General features: G+C 41.2%; 1 protein-coding gene across 3 annotated transcripts in view; it reads left to right on the top strand.

Moving 5' to 3' along the window:
• Il1r1 (interleukin 1 receptor type 1) overlaps window positions 1-19507 on the top strand; it is a 70111-nt gene extending 50604 nt beyond the window's left edge. For all 3 annotated transcript variants that reach the window (XM_036167769.1, XM_036167770.1, XM_036167768.1), the window contains 9 exons: window positions 3824-4058; window positions 4169-4358; window positions 5377-5545; window positions 8481-8546; window positions 11450-11561; window positions 12285-12436; window positions 13584-13727; window positions 15919-16086; window positions 16539-19507. In XM_036167769.1, coding sequence (XP_036023662.1) covers window positions 3824-4058; window positions 4169-4358; window positions 5377-5545; window positions 8481-8546; window positions 11450-11561; window positions 12285-12436; window positions 13584-13727; window positions 15919-16086; window positions 16539-16945 — 1643 coding nt within the window. In that variant the 3' untranslated portion in view covers window positions 16946-19507. The remainder of the gene's footprint in view (window positions 1-3823; window positions 4059-4168; window positions 4359-5376; window positions 5546-8480; window positions 8547-11449; window positions 11562-12284; window positions 12437-13583; window positions 13728-15918; window positions 16087-16538) is intronic.

Genomic DNA, 19507 nt, shown 5'->3' on the forward strand with positions numbered 1-19507 from the left:
ATTGCTGTCATACAGTTCTTCTATAGTTTAGAAATGGTTTTTCAGTAGTGTTGTATATATTTTTAAAGATATCAGGAGTCTTTACAGAGTAAATGTAACACCCCCACTCCCCTGAAACATTTTCCATTGGAAGTTCTGTTCACCCTGTGAATGGACCCTACTTTTCTCATTTCTTTTTTGAAAATTGGGCATTTTTGATAGCATAATGTATAATTCTGGAAATAGATTCTCTATCATGTGTACCTATAGTTTGTTGTTATGAATGAATTTTTTTAAAAAAGAGATTAGTTCTCTCTGCCTCCCTGTCTCTGTCTCTCTGACCCCTCCGTGTGTGTGTGTGTGTGTGTGTGTGTGTGTGTGTGTGTGTGTGTGTATGTGTGTACACATGTGCGCAGATGCCCAAGGAGTCCATAAGGGAATGTTGGATCCCTTGGACCTGGAGTCACAGGCATGTATCATGTCTGGTATTGATGCTGGGAATGAACTCTGGCTCTCTGATAGGACAGTAAGCTCTCTTCACTACTGAGCTATCATCCCAGTCCATTGTTACCAGTTTTTACATTTTTAAAAATAGTTGCTGTTTGTGTTCATTTGTTTGATGGATTTTCTTAACCAGCCTTGTTAAAAAAAAAAAAAAAAAAAAGTCTGTATTGTATGGCCCTTGAAGTCATTAAATTCAGTGTTTGGCTAATGATTGGATGATCTGTGGTCTATATATTCTCTACCCTTTGCTGAGGGACAGCATGTAGGCTGTTTACAGCTCACCTTAGCCTTTACTTCCTGCCTGTGTATTACCCCAGAGTTATTCAGATGTGAGTCTAAAACCTTTTCTGGACTTGTTGAGCACCTATGCATATGCATCTGTATGCGTCTCATTCTGCAGGAAAATGCCAGAATGTCCAGATCTCCCTTTAGGCTATGGCTCTTGTATTCTAGCCTATGTTGTAGCTTTTATTAAATAGTTGCTGCCTTATTAGTCGACACTGAGTCTGTTCACCAGACACCCTGGGGATAGGACTCTTGCTGAGGATCTCTGGGAAGGTCAGTGACCTGAGACATTTGAGAAACTCCAGACCTGCTCTGCTCTTGCAAGGCTTCTGGTTTTCAGAGCTACTATGTATGCACAGGTCCTGGTTTTCATATTAGGGATCTGAGGGGAGGGGATGGTAGCTAACTCATGGAGCGATAAAGCATGCTGCTCCACTTTTATCAGCAATTTTCTGATTCTTCCTCCTTCCCTCTTCTTCCTCTTCCTTTTTCTAATGGATGCTTCTCCGAACATGGGAAGACTTTGGTTTAGAAAAAAACACCTAATCCTTTTCCTGCTTTTATGGATGAATGATTTACAGAGAGGTCAGTTAGGACACTCTGGGATTTTGTAATCAGAACTTCATGCACGGTTTTGGTGGTAGCTCTGACCAGAATGCCAGTAGGACTGTGGACAGTTAAGAATGTACTCAGTTGAGTCGGAGGCCATTTATACCACCTTCTAACAAAGAACTTGTCTGATGTTGTCTGTGTCTACAAACTATGTGTGACCCGACTTTAAACATGATTGACTTAATTAATTATAGAGGATAATTTCAAAACAGCCCAGCATTCAGACTATAGTGTGGTTATTACTGGCTGTGTTTAGTCAGGTTTATAGTGAGATTCAGGATCTCAGAGCAGAGTAAGAGTTAAAACTTTGCCAACTGGTCAGAAAAACCAGGGTAAAGTTGAAGCTAAGAGGATGTGGTTTCTGAAGATACTGGTGCCTTTGAAAAGACGTTAAGTGTGTTACAAAGTAGTCTCAAGGTAATGGAAGCATAAACTCATTTAAACAACCTTCCATGGAGAAGAGAGCCTGTGGGGTGCCCATCTCATCAGGAAGAGCTGCCTAGGGAAAAGGAACTATGTCTGCTACTCAATCACTCAGAGGCCACTAGAGCCATCGTCTGAGGAGGTGGAACTAACATTAAAGCTAGCAGCAGGGCTTGGTGTCATTCACACACTGCTATCTTTATGGTATAAAAATATAAGAGTTAGGGGACACTCAGACTTTAAAAGAAATCCCGAGAGTCCAGGCACTGTATCAAGTTTGGAAGCCCTGAAGGCAGTCATGAGAAGTCGGGGTGAAGCTTAGCCTGTGGTACATCTTCCTAGTTAGTACTTGATGTATGAGGGCCGAGCCTGTGGTGAGTGATGTAACTCTGTGATTGCCCAGGTGCTTGTAAGTAAGAGATGGTACCGAGTTCTGAGCAGTGTTTGGACTTTAAAGACTTTCTTGTGGATGCTTAGAAATGGGCTAATCGCAGTTTGTATTGTAACCAGTCGTGATCCTTTGAGGTCTGGGGCTTGAATGTTTGAAGATTAAATTTACCCCATAGGCTCATGAGTTAGGCACATGAAACTATACAGTTTCACATAAGAATAAAATATTTACCATAGCATTTTTATTTGGTATTATTTTCTTCTTTGTGAAGGATGTCTTTGACTATTTCTTGAGAGTACGGGTCTTCTGATGATTGCTTCTTAGAGCTTTTCAAATATTTTCTATAACTTTAAAAGACATTTTACTGGAATTGCAGGTGGATAATACTTTTCTCTAGAAGGAAGGTTGTAACCCTTTTGTTTTTATTGTAATAGTTGTAACTTAAAAAAAAAAAAAAAGGCTCTCTCGCTACGTAAGATTTTCTTTTGGTCACTGGTTTTAATCTGATTATTTGGCAGGTAGTGTGATTTTCTTCATCTTTTTTATTGTTTGTTTGTTTTGAGACAGTGTTTCCCTGTGTAGCCTTGGCTGTCCTGGAACTCACTCTGTGGACCAGGCTGGCCTCGAACTCAGACCCACCTGCCTCTGCTTCCTGAATGCTGGGATTAAAGGCATGCATCACTACTACCTAGCTCAAACATTTATTTACTTATGTATTTTATGTATGAGTGCTCTAGCTGCATGTACATCTGCAGGCCAGAAGAGGGCATCAGATCCCATTATAGATGGTTGTGAGCCACCATGTGGTTGCTAGAAATTGAACTCAGGACCTCTGGAAGAGCAGCCAGTGCTCTTAACCTCTAAGCCATCTTTCCAGCCATCTTTCTTTTTTTTTTAAAAAAGAGTTCACTGTGTCTTTAGGGCCCAGGATCATTTTATCAAATCTTGAGAAATTTCAGCCTGTATTTCAAGTATGTTTTCTGTGTTCTCCACTTATGAAGAAATTCATACTAGACATTTTCTAGTTGCCCTAAGCTATCTCATGCCCTGCTTGCTCACATTCCCCCCCAGCTCCTTAGCTTAATCTTGGATGTTTTCTAATGTTGTGTCTGCAGGTTTTCTTAATCCCCGCCCCCCCCCCCCAGTATATTTTCAACTTGACAATGCCTGTTTTTATTACTAGAAGTTTTTTCTTAGTTGTCTTATGTCTCTTTTCCCTGTCCTATGTCTCTTTCAGCATTTTGAGTAAACAGGAGATGGTATTATGTCATGCCTTGAACAGTGTTTTTTCCTATACTTGTCTGTGTGTAACGTGGTCAAGTGGGAGGTATTTTCAGTCTTTACTGTTCTCCACTGTTCAGAAGGGAATGTCTCTCCTCCATTATTCCCTCCTTTAGATGAATAAGTGGAAAGTAAGAGGGGATAAGTAACTTGTCCAGGGTATACAGCCCACCAGGGGACACACGGCAGGGCTGGAACTGAGTGTAAAGAGTCCAAACCCTGAAGACTGCTCTCTTAACCACACAGCTGTAAACTGTAGCTAAACAATGAGTTCGAATGCTGACATCACGTTAAGAAACACTGGAAGTTTTTCTTATGGAAATGACTCCCTCCTTCTCTCTTTTAAAGATGACTGTAAGGAATATCCAAGTCAGATCATTCTATTTTCATCTGTAAATGAAATTGATATTCGTGATTGTCCTCTTACTCCAAATGAAAAGCGTGGCACCATACTCTGGTATAAAAATGACGGCAAGACACCCATATCAGTGGACCAGGACTCCAGGATTCATCAGCGAAATGAGCGGCTTTGGTTTGTTCCTGCCAAGATTGAGGACTCGGGACATTACTATTGTATAGTAAGGTAAAGAAGGATTCGATCCATTGCAGACATATGTCCAAAGCTTCTATGATAGTTAAGAACAGAAAAATCACTTTACTAATGATTAATTTCCATATTTTATTTTATTTTAGAAACTCAACTCACTGCCTCAAAACTAAAATAAATGTGGAGGTTTTGGAGAATGAGCCTGGCCTGTGTTATAACACGCAAGCCACCTTCCCCCAGCGTCTCCACATTGCAGGGGATGGAAGTCTTGTGTGCCCTTACTTGGATTTTTTTAAAGATGAAAAGAATGAGTTGCCCAAAGTTCAGTGGTATAAGGTAATTCATTTTAAGTATGAATCTTTACTTTTACATAGTTTTCTGGATTGAACAGTAAAATATATCCACAAAATCTTTGTCAGTTTGTTCTGTTTGTTCTGTAGTGGTGTAACTCCATAGGGAACAAAAATGAAAAAAAAAAAAAAAAAGCCTGTGTTTGTTGATTCTTACAACTTATGTAAAAACTTATGATTGTTTCTACCTAACTTAGTAAGACATAGTTTCAAGGAAAGTAATAGAAATCAAACATGTTTGAGAAGATGGATTAGATATTTAAGCCATTTAAGAGATAGCTTTTAACAGCAGATATTATTTTGCGTTTTATTAAAAACATTTATATGATGGGGCTACAGGGATTAAGAGAGCAAACTGCTCTTGCAGAGGACTGGAGTTTGTGTCCCAGCATCAACAAAGAAGGCTCCCAATTGCCTATAACTATAGCTCCAGGCAATCTGACGCCCCCTTCTGGCCTACATGGGCACCTGTGCTCATGTGCACAAATCCATAATGGCACACACATACATACTCATAATTAAAGATAAAACAAAAGTAAATCCTAGAAGCCTGATGAGGAGTTCAGTGCTTTACACACAACATGGTAGTGTCTGTAGCTCTCTAAATATTAGGGTGGGACACAGCATATTTTGGTGCCTTCAATTTAAGTTGTCTGGTGGAACTTTTACAGGAACATCATCTTTTAGAAATTAAAGAACACAAAATAAATAATATCAGTGCAGGAATGTCAACATTATTGCTTCAGTTGTGTGTTCTGTGAAATCAGTTTGTCCTCACTCGTCTTTATGGCATAAACCTCTGGACTTGAGATTTTGAAATGCAATTATCCTCTTCCCCACCTCCCCACTTCCCCACACTCCCCCACCCAAAAAAAAAAAAAAAACCCTCAACAGTCATTTTTTTCAGTTAGGAGTTTGCTGAGGTGAAAAACTGGGGCTCCTGCTTTGGTTCCATAGTGCGTTACTGACTTTTCCAATGCTTCTGTTGCTGTCTTCTTGTCTAGAATTGTGAACCCCTGCTTCTCGACAACATAAACTTCATTGGAAGCAAAAATAAACTGATGGTGAGGAATGTGACTAAAGAGCATGGAGGGAACTATACTTGCCATGTGTCCTACACGTACCTGGGGAAGCAATATCCAGTCACCCGAGTGATACAGTTTGTCACAATAGGTGAGTCGTAGCTCTGACCCCGGGAGTTTGTGTGTGGGACAAATCCTCCAGACCATCCTTTTGATATTACTTCATTGTTCACAAAAAGGAACTAAATAGAAGAACTGAACTGGCCTGTGACTCACAAGGCTGATTAGTCACAAAAACCAAGTCAGGGAAGAAAGGGTTCATTTTGGCTTGTGGTTCCGTGGAGAGTACAGGCTGGTCATGGTGAGGAAGGCATGGTACCTGGAGTGTGAGGCTGGCCCAGCAGTCAGGAAGCAGAATGATAATATTTCATGGGCACACTGGGAGAAGAGAGAGAAAGAGAGAGAGAGAGAGAGAGAGAGAGAGAGAGAGAGAGAGAGAGAGAGAGAGACTTTGTACCCTAATATAATTTGCCTGAAGATCAGAGAACAGAACAAGCCACTAGATTAAAAATAGATGCCAGGGGTTGGGGATTTAGCTGAGTGGTAGAGCACTTGCCTAGCAAGTACAAGGCCCTGGGTTCAGTCCTCAGCTCCAGAAAAAAAAAAAAAAAAGATGCCAGGCAGTGGTAGCACACACCTTTCATCCTAGTACTCAGGAGGCAGAGATCCATTTGGATCTCTGTGAGTTCAAATCCATCCTGGACTACATGAGATTGACTCAGTCTTGGAGAGAAACAGAGCCAGGCAGTGGTGGTACACACCTTTAATCCCAATACTTGGGAATCACACGCCCTTAATCCCAGCACTAGGAAGGAAGTAATATGTCTGGGCGGAAAAAGGAGTATAAGGTGTGAACTAAGGCCCTTTTCTGCTGAAGCTTTTTCAGCTGGACCTCTTTCAGCTGAGGACTCAGAGACATTCAGTCAGGGGATTTATGGAGTTGGCAAGGTGAGACATAGCTGTGGCTTGTTCCTTTGTCTCTCAGATCTTTCAGCATTTACCTCAATATCTGGGGCTGGTTTTATTATTATTATTATTATTATTATTATTATTATTATTATTATTATTAAAAAGACCATTTAGCAACTTGAGTTACAGAGAGAACCATAAGTGGGTCAGGCTATAAAACCTTAAGACCCATTCCCAGGGATGTCCTTTCTCCAGATTTGCCTCATCTAGAACCTTCCCGAATATCTGTACCAGTTGGAGACAAAGTTTTCAGACACATGAGCCTGTGGGGGACATTTCATCTTCAAACCCCAACACAGCATCCTATGGTTTTAATTTCATTTTTGTTAGTAAACATTACATGAGTATCCTTCATTCCTGCTTCAGATGCAATGCTGGCTAGGCCAACATGTTATGAGTTATGCTTTCTGAGGGGTCTGGGAAAAGTCTTAGATATCACAGAAGGTAGTTCCTCTTGAGAGCTCTAGGACCCCCCTTAATAGGTATATGTGACCATTTGAGAGCCTGCCCTGGGGGAGTCTGACTCAATAGGAGTCACTGACTTTGGGAGAAAAGCTCAGTGGTGGGGCGTTTGCATAGTGTGTGTGAAGCTGTAGGTTCAACTCCCGGTACTGCCAGAGGCAAATCCAGAAGTATGGCAGAACAGTCACTGGCATGAATGGGGTAGATCCCCGTAAGTTTAGAGATGTTAGGTGTCCAGAATGCACTTTTTTGTTAGCTCAGTCTCTTGATCTCTGAGAATGTTTCCTCTTCTATAAGAAGACAGTGTGGCCTGTAAAGGCTTTAAGAAGATTAGAGATAAGGCAGGCTCAGCTTGTGGTCAAGTGCCTGATGCAAAGCAGGCCTTGCTGTGAAACAGGTGCATAATGACTGCTCTTAATGTTTCCATGGCTCCCAATCTTGTCGTATCCATATGTTGTATTAAAAACTATTCCACAGTAAGATGAAACCAAATTGACCAAATTGCACTTTCACAGGTTACCTGGGAATGGGCAGACTATTTTCGACCTTTCTGTAAATGGTAGCTTTCAGTAATAAGAAGCTAACCTAACCAGGACTTTTTTTTTTTTTTTTTTTTTTTTTTTTGTGGGGAGGAGGGAGGAGGATCATCTTTGTGTAATTATGCTGAGACACAGTCGCAACTATCCCAGGCAAACCCAGAATAGGACCAAAAAGGTATATAGCTGTATTTTCCCAATGTTAGAGTCATTTCCTTTTCAAAGACTAATTTCATTGAATAAAAATGTATCCCTTTCTTGGCCCTATGAGCATCAGCATCTTGAGCATGTACTGCCTTGTCTATAGGAAACCCAACCTCCTGTCTTCCCATGCTTTCTTTGTTTACATGCTGATGGAGGATTACTGGCATTCTAGTCTGTTTCTAATTCTTCCTTCTCAGCCCCGGATCAGCGCAGGGAACCAATCGTGTAGGGAAGCAAGAGATTCATTCTTAGAGGCCTTTTGAAATTTTTCTATTCAAATAAATTTTGCCAAGTGTCTTGTCACACGCCAGTAGCTGCTGGCTTGGTACCACAATAGCCCAGCACATCAGGTTCAGCACTGGCCCCTCTGCTCAAGGAGGTGCTTTTGCACCAGCTACTGCCTTTCCTGCTTTGCAGGGAGAGGGGAGCCTTTCAATTCCCAGGGTCCTGTCCACAAAGGTGCCATGTTTCTTATTCATGTTTGTACTCTCTTAGTAGAGATGTATGTAATTATACTCATTTCTCCTCTTTTCATGAGTGTGTGTGTGTGTGTGTGTATTGTGCATGTGTGTGTACTTACATGTATGTAAGAGTGCAGGTGTAACTGTGTACACATATGTGTGGAGACTGGAAGACACCTGTATGGTCTACCCCTATGGTGTGTGTGGTCCAACCTTGTTTCTGGTGTTCAGCTTGCTGGTTTCTGATGCTCTCTTCTTCTTCCCTCCTTTCTGCCTCCTGCTGTACTTGATCTGCCTGGCCAGATCCAGTTCAGTGTTAGCTGAGTGCTGGCACCCCTCGGGAGTCTGTGTGGTGACCGGCTGAAGAGCTCTGCGGGTTTATTTTCTCTTGCAGGTGAGAGCAAGAGTGAGAGGCCTGTGATAGTGAGCCCGCGGAATGAGACCATGGAAGCAGACCCAGGTAAGTGGGCTTCAGGCAGCGTGTAGAGAAACCATTATTCTAATTCAAGATGAAGATAACACGACCCTCACAACACACACAGCATAAACCACTTACTGAGTACACCTATCGAGGGACAGTGGCCCAAATCATATATTTAAATGATTTTTAAATGTTTTGAATTCATTTATTGAATTTCTTTCTTTTTTTTTTTTTTTTAAAGTTTTTGCCTGTTATGCAAGAATCTAGCCATATCCAATTTTCCGACCTTGCTTTCCAGTGGAATCTGACTATCTCTGCAAACAGTAGCCACAGGCGATTGTTACTCTAAAAAAATGATTTTCCAAATTAGTCAGTTTTTAAAAATATCAAGAATAAAGATCCATCTTGATCACTACAGTACTGAATACCCCTTCCTGTCATGTATAGAACCATCCTTTTACTCCTTCTGGGGAGAGAGCCATGTTTAGCTAGGTGTGGTGGTGTGTGCTGAAGGATGGTGAGCTTGAAGTTAGCCTCGACTATAGATGGGTTCTGTCTTACAAAAACTAAAACAAAAAGAGGATGGGGATGACTCAGTCAGTAAAGAGCCTGAGAGGGCCTGAGTTCAGTGTGCAGCATCCATGTAAAGAGCTGGGTGTGGTCACGCACATTTGTAATCCCAGCGCTGGGGAGGCAGTGACAGGTACAGACCTGTTGCTGGATGCCAGGTGGCCAGCCAGTCTGGAATAATAGGTGAGCTCTACCCAGTGAGAAACCCATCTCAAAGGACATGGGTACTGTTCCTGAATTGTCCAAGATTGTTGTTCAAACTCTACACACATATGTGTACACAGATATACCTGAACCCTTACACACACACACACACACACACACACACACACACACACACACACACCTCCACACACATGTGTACACATATATACCTGAAACCTTACATGCATACACACATACCCCTGTACCCTTACATGTACACACACACACAACCCTGTACCCTTACATGTACACACACATACACCTGCACCCTTACACACACATACACATACACACACACACACACACACACACACACACATGTACACAGATATACCTGAACCCTTACATGCACACACACAACCCTGTACCCTTACATGTACACACACGCACACACACCTGCACCCTTATATGCACAAATACATATACACAGGTACACAGACATGCATACATAGATATATCTGCTCTCTCTCTCTCTCTCTCTCTCTCTCTCTCTCTCTCTCTCACTCACACACACACACACACACACACACACACACACACACACACACACCAAAACTGGGAAGGAGGATGAGTATAAGTATACATACTTATTTTTACTGAAGTAAAAAGTAAATGAGAATTTATCCTATAATAATGGTACATACATTAGAGAAGAAACTTCACATCAACCAATGGTCTGGATTTAAACTCAACTACTTGAATTAAAACATTATATTCAAGGTAGCCCAGAAGATTGAGCACTACCTCCTAGAGAGCGTCAGGAACAAAAGGCAATGAACACAGCAAACACCCCAGATATGGACCTCGGTTCTGTCCTGATTTGGTTGGTAGTAGAGAGGGTTTTTAGAAAAAAGTGAGTGAAGACAGATACAAGAAGAAGAAGTTCTTACAAATTTTAATCACAAAAAACAAAAGATCTTTGTCAAGGAATTTTCATGAACAAAAATAAAGATAGCTAGCCTGGAAAGTTTTCTGGGAAGTTTTTATGTCTGTGAAGAGTGAATGTCTTTGATTAATGAGGAACAGCTAGACTCCTGTGAGCTTATTCTGAAAAAGAGGCTAATTAGTGGATCCTACATGTGAGGAGCAGTGAGGGTCCGGTGAATACTAAGGTAGGAAAAATGTGTCAATTCACCAATAGTCCAAGCAGTGTAGGGTGCTGGAGAGATGGCTCAGTGGTTAAGAGTGCTGGTTGCTCTCCCAGAGGACCTGGGTTCAATTCCCAGCATGGTGGCTCACAATGAACTCTAGTTCCAGGGGATCCAGCACCCTCTTCCAGCCTCTGTGAGCACCAGGCACACATGTGATGCACAGATATATAAGCAGGCAAAACACGAATATATACAAAATAAATAAATCTAAAGAAAAAATGTAGATGGGCTGGGCTGTGATGAAGAACACATCTAGGGTACTCTAAGCCCTGTGCTGAAGCCACTCATGGAAGAAAAATAGATCAAGTGAAAATTGAGTTTGATTTGTCTTCTCTCAGTAATAATAATAATAATAATAATCATCATCATCATCATCATCATCGTAGTGATTATCCCTTAGGTACTGGGGGATTGTGTGAAATAATGGTTGTATATGCTGCTGGGGGGTGAGTGGCGTGGTGCAGCCTCACTTGATTGGAGTTTGGCTTTGAAACTCTGTCTTCTTGGGAGGACCAGAGATGCAACAAGGCCGTGGGTTTCAGTCTCAACACTGTAAGGACATTCTACCCCCAGGTTTTCATTCCAGGTAATACTTGGAAATATATGAAAACAGGGATATAAGCAGAAATTCCTTAAATATTAATCATAATAATGAAACTTCAGAGATTCTGTCCAGCAATAACAATATTGTTAGTTTATAGTTATAAAATACTAAGTAGTCTCATATCCACATGAGGACTGACCACAGAGGCTGAAGTTCCCAGGCCACACAATGACGAAGTAATAGACAATAAGATCCCATCCACCTTATTGCTGATGTGTGAAGAGAAACACCAAGATGGAGATATGTAAAGTAACAAACAGTGGTGTTCTCTGGGTGATGAGGATTAGGGAAACTTTCCTCTTTCATTGTGCTTTTCTATACTTTAAAATGTTTATTCAATAGCCATTTCTAAATATAGATAGATTGTAATAAAGGCCAATTGGTCTTTGGACTCAAAATACATTACCTTTCAGGATCCATGATACAACTGATCTGCAATGTCACAGGCCAGTTATCAGATCTTGTGTACTGGAAGTGGAATGGATCAGAAATTGACGATCCACTCCTAGCTGAAGACTTCCATCAGTGAGTTTGCCAGTCAATTTCCGTTTTAAATTCTGTGCCACACCTGTTCTAGTTTTGAATCTAATACTGCAAGCTAGCTGCTGGTTGACTGTTCCTGGCCCTATGTTGCCCGCTTTGAGCTTTGCTAAGTAATCTAGATGACATTGTGAGAACCTGTATGTTGTTGTTGTTGTTGTTAAAAATACATATCACTGGACAAGTTCCACACCAGCTAAAAGTCCTTATCTTACATTCTGATTTGTGCTGCTACAGCATTGCAATGAGGTGTATTAAGTTCTTTGGAAAGACACATGGAAGGAATCAAGAATTTGTCACTTCACCTCCATCGCGATAGGCTGGATAAAGATCTCCAGGGTTTCTATTAACTTCTCCTCCCCGTCCCTTCTATGCAATGCCCTTTGTCAAGTGCCCCAGTTCTGTACACCCATGGAGGCCAGAATGTGTAAGGCTGTGTGTGTGTGTGTGTGTGTTTGTATTTTTCCTCCCATGCTCATAATTTTAACTTGATTCTTTGATATACCGGGTGTTCCTGACTTTGAGGTTAGACAATTTCAGATTTGTCTTACCAATAGACTATTTGCAAATAATTGGGCAGAGGTGATTATTTGAGCTATAATTTATGTTACAATTAAAGCAATAAACTGGGCCCGTAGGTATTGTTCCTTATTGATGCATCTTACCCACTCGAATTACTCCTCTTCTTTCTCTCTCTCTTTTGAACAGTGTGAAACATCCTTCATCCCAAAGAAAGTATACGCTCATTACAGTACTTAATATTTCAGTAGTCCAAAGTCACTTTTATCTGTATCCATTTATCTGTTTCGTCAAGAACACAAATATTCTAGAGTCAGCACATGTCAAGTTAATATATCCAGGTAAGTAATGAATGTTAACTTAACCTATTGTATTGCTTCGCCTGGTGGATTCCCATGTAATTTCCTTCACCTGGAACATTCCTCGTCCCTCTTCAGCTACAACTTCTCATCGATTTTGCTTCTTGGCCTCAATTCTCTGTTCTGTTAGGAAACTCCCTCCTCCCCTTGCCTGGTCTCACTCAACCCACCTCCCTGCCTCTGTTTGGGTGTCGCTTTGGAGGCATCATGTATCCCGGGCACAGGAACTCTTCTTAGTTTTTTTGACTAAAAGGTCCATAATGATGCCAGCCATTTTTCTTACAAATTATTCTTTTCCCAGGAACAGTAGCTACCAGTATTTGCTTCATATTCAGTACCTCATGAATATTTTAAGCACATAATCAAACAAGATGGTTATACAGGGAAAGCCTAAATGTCCTGTTTATAACAAGCATATCTGAAGCCACTGGTTTTTCAAGAATTGGTATAGTCAAAAACCAGTGCTGAGAATAATTGTGAGTATTCTTTAAATACTCCATAGTATTTCAAACAGAGCTTAAGAATTAGGGTATGTGTACAAACAAAATTTTAATAAATAAAACAGATAAAGCCATTGAGTATTTAGATATTTCCTGGAGGCTACCCATGTCCTGACAGCAAAAAGGCACTTTCTTTGTCTTTCCTCTTCCGGGTTCCGCTCCACCCCTTCTTCCTCTTCACCTGGCGCTTCTCTCCTCTCTTTCCCCAACACTCCTCTTCTTTGGTTGAATTATGAATGTGGGAATGGAAATATCACTTCCTTTCTGTCCTCCATCTTTATTTTCTTCCTGACAGACCTCCCCACCCCCCAGGGAGTCACTCAGGCTTTGGGTGGCTTTGACTTCTTCTGTTGTGCTAGAATGAACTCTGTCTCTATCATCCCCAACAGGTTTTCTCAGAGTGTACATTATGCTTTAGGTGGAAATGTAAAGGAATGCACGTTTGTTTTCTATAGACTTAAGCTGCATTGCCCAGCTTGTTAGTGCCCATTGATATAATGACAGGGAATGAAGAGACATGAATCTGGGTGCACATATGCTTTCTTTGCAGTAAACATACTAAAATTGCCATGGGACTGGAGTTTTCCTTCTTTTTAGTTTTAATAATTTTCTCCTCTTTTTTGTTGTAGTCCCTGACTTCAAGAATTACATCATTGGGACCTTTGTCATCTTAACAGCTACAATTGTATGGTGTGTTTTCATCTATAAAATCTTCAAGGTTGACATCGTGCTTTGGTACAGGGATTCTTGCTCTGATTTTCTCCCCCGAAAAGGTATAATTTTATATTCCATGAAATGTTTTCTCTGGACAGTTTGAAAATGATTCATAGTATTTTTATTGAAGGCTTTTAATGAAAATATTGGCTTACACAAGAAGAACATTTATTCTTATTTAGTTTTATAACTGATAAGGCTTGATGTGGTCCATTTCTAAATTACCACCCTACCTTCCATATTGGCACAATACACAGGTGTTTAAACATCTGTCTGTAAGTTAGTTACCCAGAATCCACTGTTAGGGAATGCTCTGTGCTGCATGTGCCCTGTGGATCCATGATCCACATTCAAATGAAAGAAAGAAATTTCCACACTTGAGGAAGGGTCCCTCTTTCTTTTTAATATCACAGCATCATACAGAAAGAATACATAAAGTAGAATAAGTAGAATGTAGGCTTGAGATGTTTATAGAACTAGGCAAGAAAAGGGTGATAAAGGTGTGGCCCTATTGAAAGTTTATAGGGTAGCATTAAATGCTATGGGAGGACCATTTTGTGTAAAACACAATACATAGAAAAATGTAAGACACAAGAATTTTAAATGGTGTTGTGAGGGAGGGGAGAAAAAGAAAGGGTCAGGAGGGTGAGTGTGATCTGGGTACCTTATACACATCTGTGGAAATGTCACAATGAATCTCTTAAGTGTTTTAGAGTTGATGTATGTTAATTAAAACTGATGCTGATGTTAAAAAAATCTCAACATGCGATTTTTATTGCAGAAAAGTAAAAAGCTTTCAGCTGTAACTAAGAATATTCTGTAGGTTAAGTCAAATGTGCACATTCAAAGGCAATAGGAGCAGTTTGCAAGTTGCTAATGATAGAAAAGAAGGTGTGGCTGCCTGCACAAGATCCAGCCAATCAGCATTTCAGCATGGGGGATGAGGAGCTCACCTCACTCCACCCCGCCCATAGCTGAGGAGCAATTTGTAGCCTCTGGCTGCTGGGGACAGTCAGTTTTCTGTGATGTTATGGCCCCTGGTAGGCTGCTCATATTCCAGAAGATGGCCCTAGGCTGATGCCAGTACAAAAAGCACTAATCAAGTTCAGTGAGATATAAGTAAAGGACATGAGGTTAAGAGGGAGAAATGCTCAGAGGAGGGGTCTGGGAGGAGTTGGAGAGGATCAGTGAGTGGTAGATATGATCAAAATACACTCTGCACATGTGTGAAACTCATGAGGAGTGAATGAAGTATATTTTTGAAGCAGGAAAAGGTTGTTCATTTGTTTTTAAAGTTAATGTCAGTGTATAGAAAATAGTCTATTATTTAGATTATTTTTTTTTAAAGATTTATTTATTTGTTATGTACACAGAAGAGGGCACCAGATCTCATTACAGATGGTTGTGAGCCACCATGTGGTTGCTGGGAATTGAACTCAGGGCCTCTGGAAGAGCAGCCAGTGCTCTTAACCTCTGAGCCAGCCAGAAGTCTTTTTCTAGATTATATTTTATACCTTCAAAAGATGATATGATAGTTGTTGTTTTTTTTTGTTAGTAGTTAAAGGTTATAGTCTAATTACAGGCTTTGTTACTATTGGTCTTTTAGGGTTTCTGTTACTGTGAGAAAATGCCATCACCATTAAACAACTTGGTGAGGAAAGGATATATTTGACCTTATACCTTATAGTCAGGAAGTCAGAGCAGGAATTCAAGCAGGACCAGGGAGGCAGGAACTGAAGCTGAGACCAGGGAGGAGTGCTGCTTACTGGTTTGCTCTCCAAGATTTGCACAGCCTGCTTTCTTATACCATTGAGGACCACCTGCCAGGGGTGGCACCACCTATGGTGGGCTTGGCCCTCCCACATCAGCTGTCAATCCAGAAAATGCCTTCCAGGCCTGCCCACAAACTAGCCTACTAAGTGCTCTCAGCTGAGGCTCCATCTTCTAAATGCCTAGCTTGTGTCAGGTTGACAAGAACAGTTAAACTGGACACTATTTAAATATCTGAGGGAAAAATCAAATGCACACATAAAAATGTGTGAGAAGGCATACCATTCTTTAAAATGTTGGGAGTATAGGAATGAAAATCACAAATTGCTACCACATTGAATTTTAAAGTGGCATTAGACATAAGGTATTGCTCTTTCAGCCAGGTGAGGGTATCAAGCTGAATCAAATGTTTGTGGTGTTGACTTTATCAGATCTCCCACTTCCCCCCATGGTTCTAAATACATCTCATTTCCCCTTTAGCTTCCGACGGAAAGGCCTATGATGCCTATATTCTCTATCCCAAGACCTTCGGAGAAGGATCCTCCTCAAACTTAGAGACTTTTGTGTTTAAACTGTTGCCTGAGGTCTTGGAGGGACAGTTTGGATATAAGCTGTTCATCTGTGGAAGGGACGACTATGCTGGGGAAGGTATGGAAATGCTTCTTGTGAAGTTAGCTGCTGAGTTCCAGTTCTAGAGGCTTGGTACCATTGGACATATTTAAAGACTTTAAAGAATTTCTTCAATGGTGTATAATGTTAAATTTCCTCTTAGTTTTTTGGGTCAATGTCTAGTTGATTTTTACCCTTTTGGACAATTTAATGACAGTTGGTTATAGCTAATAGTCACTCTGCAACTGTTTTAGTAAGCCAGGAGTATTATAGATCAAATGATTTAGCAAGATGTTTTAAAATTTTTGACTGAGCTCCAAGAGCAAAGTCCATCTCTTGTGGGCTAGTTCTTAAGCTGGTCTGTAAAACGAAAATGTCTTTGTAACAGGAGCCTTAGAACAGAGATTGCAAAGAATTTTCTGAGTGTTGAGTTCAGGAAAGAATGTCTAGATGGCAGCTAGACTGACCACATTGTGCTCTGTGTCTTGCAGACATTATTGAGGTTACTAATGAAAATGTAAAGAAAAGCAGGAGGCTGATTATCATTTTAATGAGATATATGGGTGACTTCAGCTGGCTGGGTCACTCATCTGAAGAGCAAATAGCACTATATAATGCTCTCACCCGGGAAGGAATTAAAATTGTCCTGCTTGAGTTGGAGAACATCCAAGACTATGAGAAAATGCCGGAATCTATTCAATTCATTAAGCGGAAACAAGGAGCCATTCGCTGGTCAGGGGACTTTAAAGCGAGACCACAGTCTGCAAAGACCAGGTTCTGGAAAAACGTGAGATACCACATGCCAGCCCAACGGCAGTCTCCGATGTCCAGACACCATTTACTAAGCCTGAACACCAAGGAGAAAATGCACGGAGAGACTCACTTACCTCTCGGCTAGCATGACAGAAGTGGACCAAGAACTTTGGGATGCCTTATGTCATAGGAGGCTGCAGCTGGACTGCGCCTCCCAGTTATGTGTACTGTCATGAAATGCACCTCTGTAATCCCTTATCCCTGGGTTACCTGGAATCAGATTAAGGGAATAGAACTTGGTGACAATAATGGGCTAGGACAGTTCAGATCGAGAGTTTGGGAAGCTCCAGGGCAATGGATGCTCAGGGATGCTCCTCTGGAGGCTACTCACTGTTGAGGCAATGAACTGGGAGGATTAAACTTCAGGAAATGGCCACATCTGTGGGTGGTTTAATCACCTTCTCAGACGGTGGCTGTCTGAGGACACTTTGGGGGGTCCCTGGCAAAGAAGTGGCTCCCCTAAGCCTCAATGCAGGTGACATTTACTGACACCCCACAGTAGGAGGCATAACTTCCTTGCATTTTCCAGACCCCTTGACCACCAAACTTAGTTTTCAAAGACTAAACTTTACTTTATAGACCTCGAAAGCTGTCATTTCAATGAAGAAGGATTCTCTGGGGTTCCCTCCACTGCAGCCACCTTATCTTTCTACAGAAGAGAGTGGGTTTTTAAGTTAACTGTAGAAGGAAGCCACCCACAAGTTTCTTCTGTTCACATGTCCACTCTGGAATGACTGTTGCCTCGTCCTTATTCTTGTGCATTTTACTTATTGCTTCTCTGGACCTGCAGCTCTGCAGTGCCGCCTCCCTCCACTCTGCCACAAGCATAGCCTGAGGATTCACGCTCATGCATGAGACTGCTCTGACCTCACGCCCTGGCACTGCAGCATGTCTGCAGGCTCTTCCTGTGCAGAAGCTGAAGTCTGCACAGCATTCCTCTCTGCCTTGTCCCCTGTCCCAGTCATCTCCCATCAGCCTGCAGGTCACCATCATGCTGTGTGACTGCAGAGCAGCCTGTGGAGCCTTTGTGTTGGCTCTCAGCACACCTCCATCTTTGCCTTGCTCCCCCACTTCTTTGTGACTAGAATCTACTCTTTTATTTTCTTCACCTGACAAAGAACTTGCTAAAGTTCACAGTTTATTTCAATGCTAAAATCCTCAAGCGCCTGATCTCTCCTTACTCTAAGTCTTGGCCACTCAAGCTTCCAGCCTGTCTGTCTTGCCAACCATGACGCCTGCTTACTGCAATGTGAACAGGTGGTATAGATATGCCAGGACCTTTATTTTAAAATGTTCTTGGATAATCGTGTTTAAATTTCCCAATTATTCTAATTTTATACATAGGTCAGAGAAACTGACCTATTTAACAGAATTACTCTTTTAACTCTACTGTAACTAGACTTTGAACTTGAACTTTTTGGCTTCTGTCCCTGTGCTCAAACTTTTTGATTTCAGGTCCATCACTGTCTGCTTACCCTTACCTCAGTCTTCACGGGAGAAGATGTGAGTGTTTAATAGGATGCAACTGAGTTCAGGAATGTTTTTACCAAAGGAACAAACAGTCCTTTTCAGTGTAGGGATTTATAAAAACTAACTTTAGAATTTTCAGCATGATGTTTTTATTTCCCAATACTTTCCCCCTGAAGGTCAACATTTCTTCTCTAACTACAAATGAAAGCAAATTGGTTTTTGTGGTACAGAAGTTTTCGTTAGTTTGTTTTTAACTTGATGACTGTCTTCAGAATAATCCTAATAGTTCTGGAAGATTGCAAAGCCAGGTTCACATGCCAAAAAGAAACCGACAGTTTCAAGGGTTGTATGAATATGGGTACCCTTCTGTTTTTCATGTTTTGAACATCTGCTATGGGTGAGCACAAATATTATTTAAAAGGCATCTGCTCACCTACATAGAGGTAGAGAAAAACACATACCTGAGAGTCTGACTCTCACTTTTGACATCTTTTCTCCTGGATCCAACCTGCAAGCACTGAGTAGATGGGTCACTGGATTGATGGGTCAGAGAAAGAAAGGCTGTCCCAGATGGCAACCAGAAGTCTGCTCCTAACCCATGATGCACTCTTTAAAAGTTTAATTGGCCGATAATTTTTTTGTCTGTCATCCATAAAATGCATTGGCATACATGTATGTTATGAGTGAATTAGAGCTAATGGGAAACTTGGCCAGAAAGTATGAGCGGGCAGTAGCAGAGAACCACAAATAGTGTGACACCAAGAACTGCCGGCGGAGTGAGGGCAGAGGCAAGGGATAAACCTGAACAGGAAGGTGCTGTCATTTCTGGTCCCCAGGGGGCTGGCAAAGAGGATGAAACTTCACATCCAGGCAGTGGAGGCTTCCTTTGACTTAGCCCCCTCCTCCCCGGAAGTATCAGGCTTAAGCTATCTTTCATGCTTTCCCCATGACTCGGATTTCACTGTGCTTTCTGATGGTGTTTTTAAAAGGCCAACTAAGTGTCACAGAAGTTTGCACATGCAACGATGTATTTAATTACCAGTGTTTAAAACTGGTTTAGCAGAATGTATATATTTCTCTCTCTTGCCTTTTGAATTTTACTTATAATGATAGAAAAAATATTGAGCCATTTTAATGACATTTTTATAAATTATATTTATACTGATTGATAATGAAG

This window comes from Onychomys torridus, chromosome 18 (assembly GCF_903995425.1).
Source record: "Onychomys torridus chromosome 18, mOncTor1.1, whole genome shotgun sequence".
In the NCBI taxonomy this organism is placed as follows: Eukaryota; Metazoa; Chordata; class Mammalia; order Rodentia; family Cricetidae; genus Onychomys; species Onychomys torridus.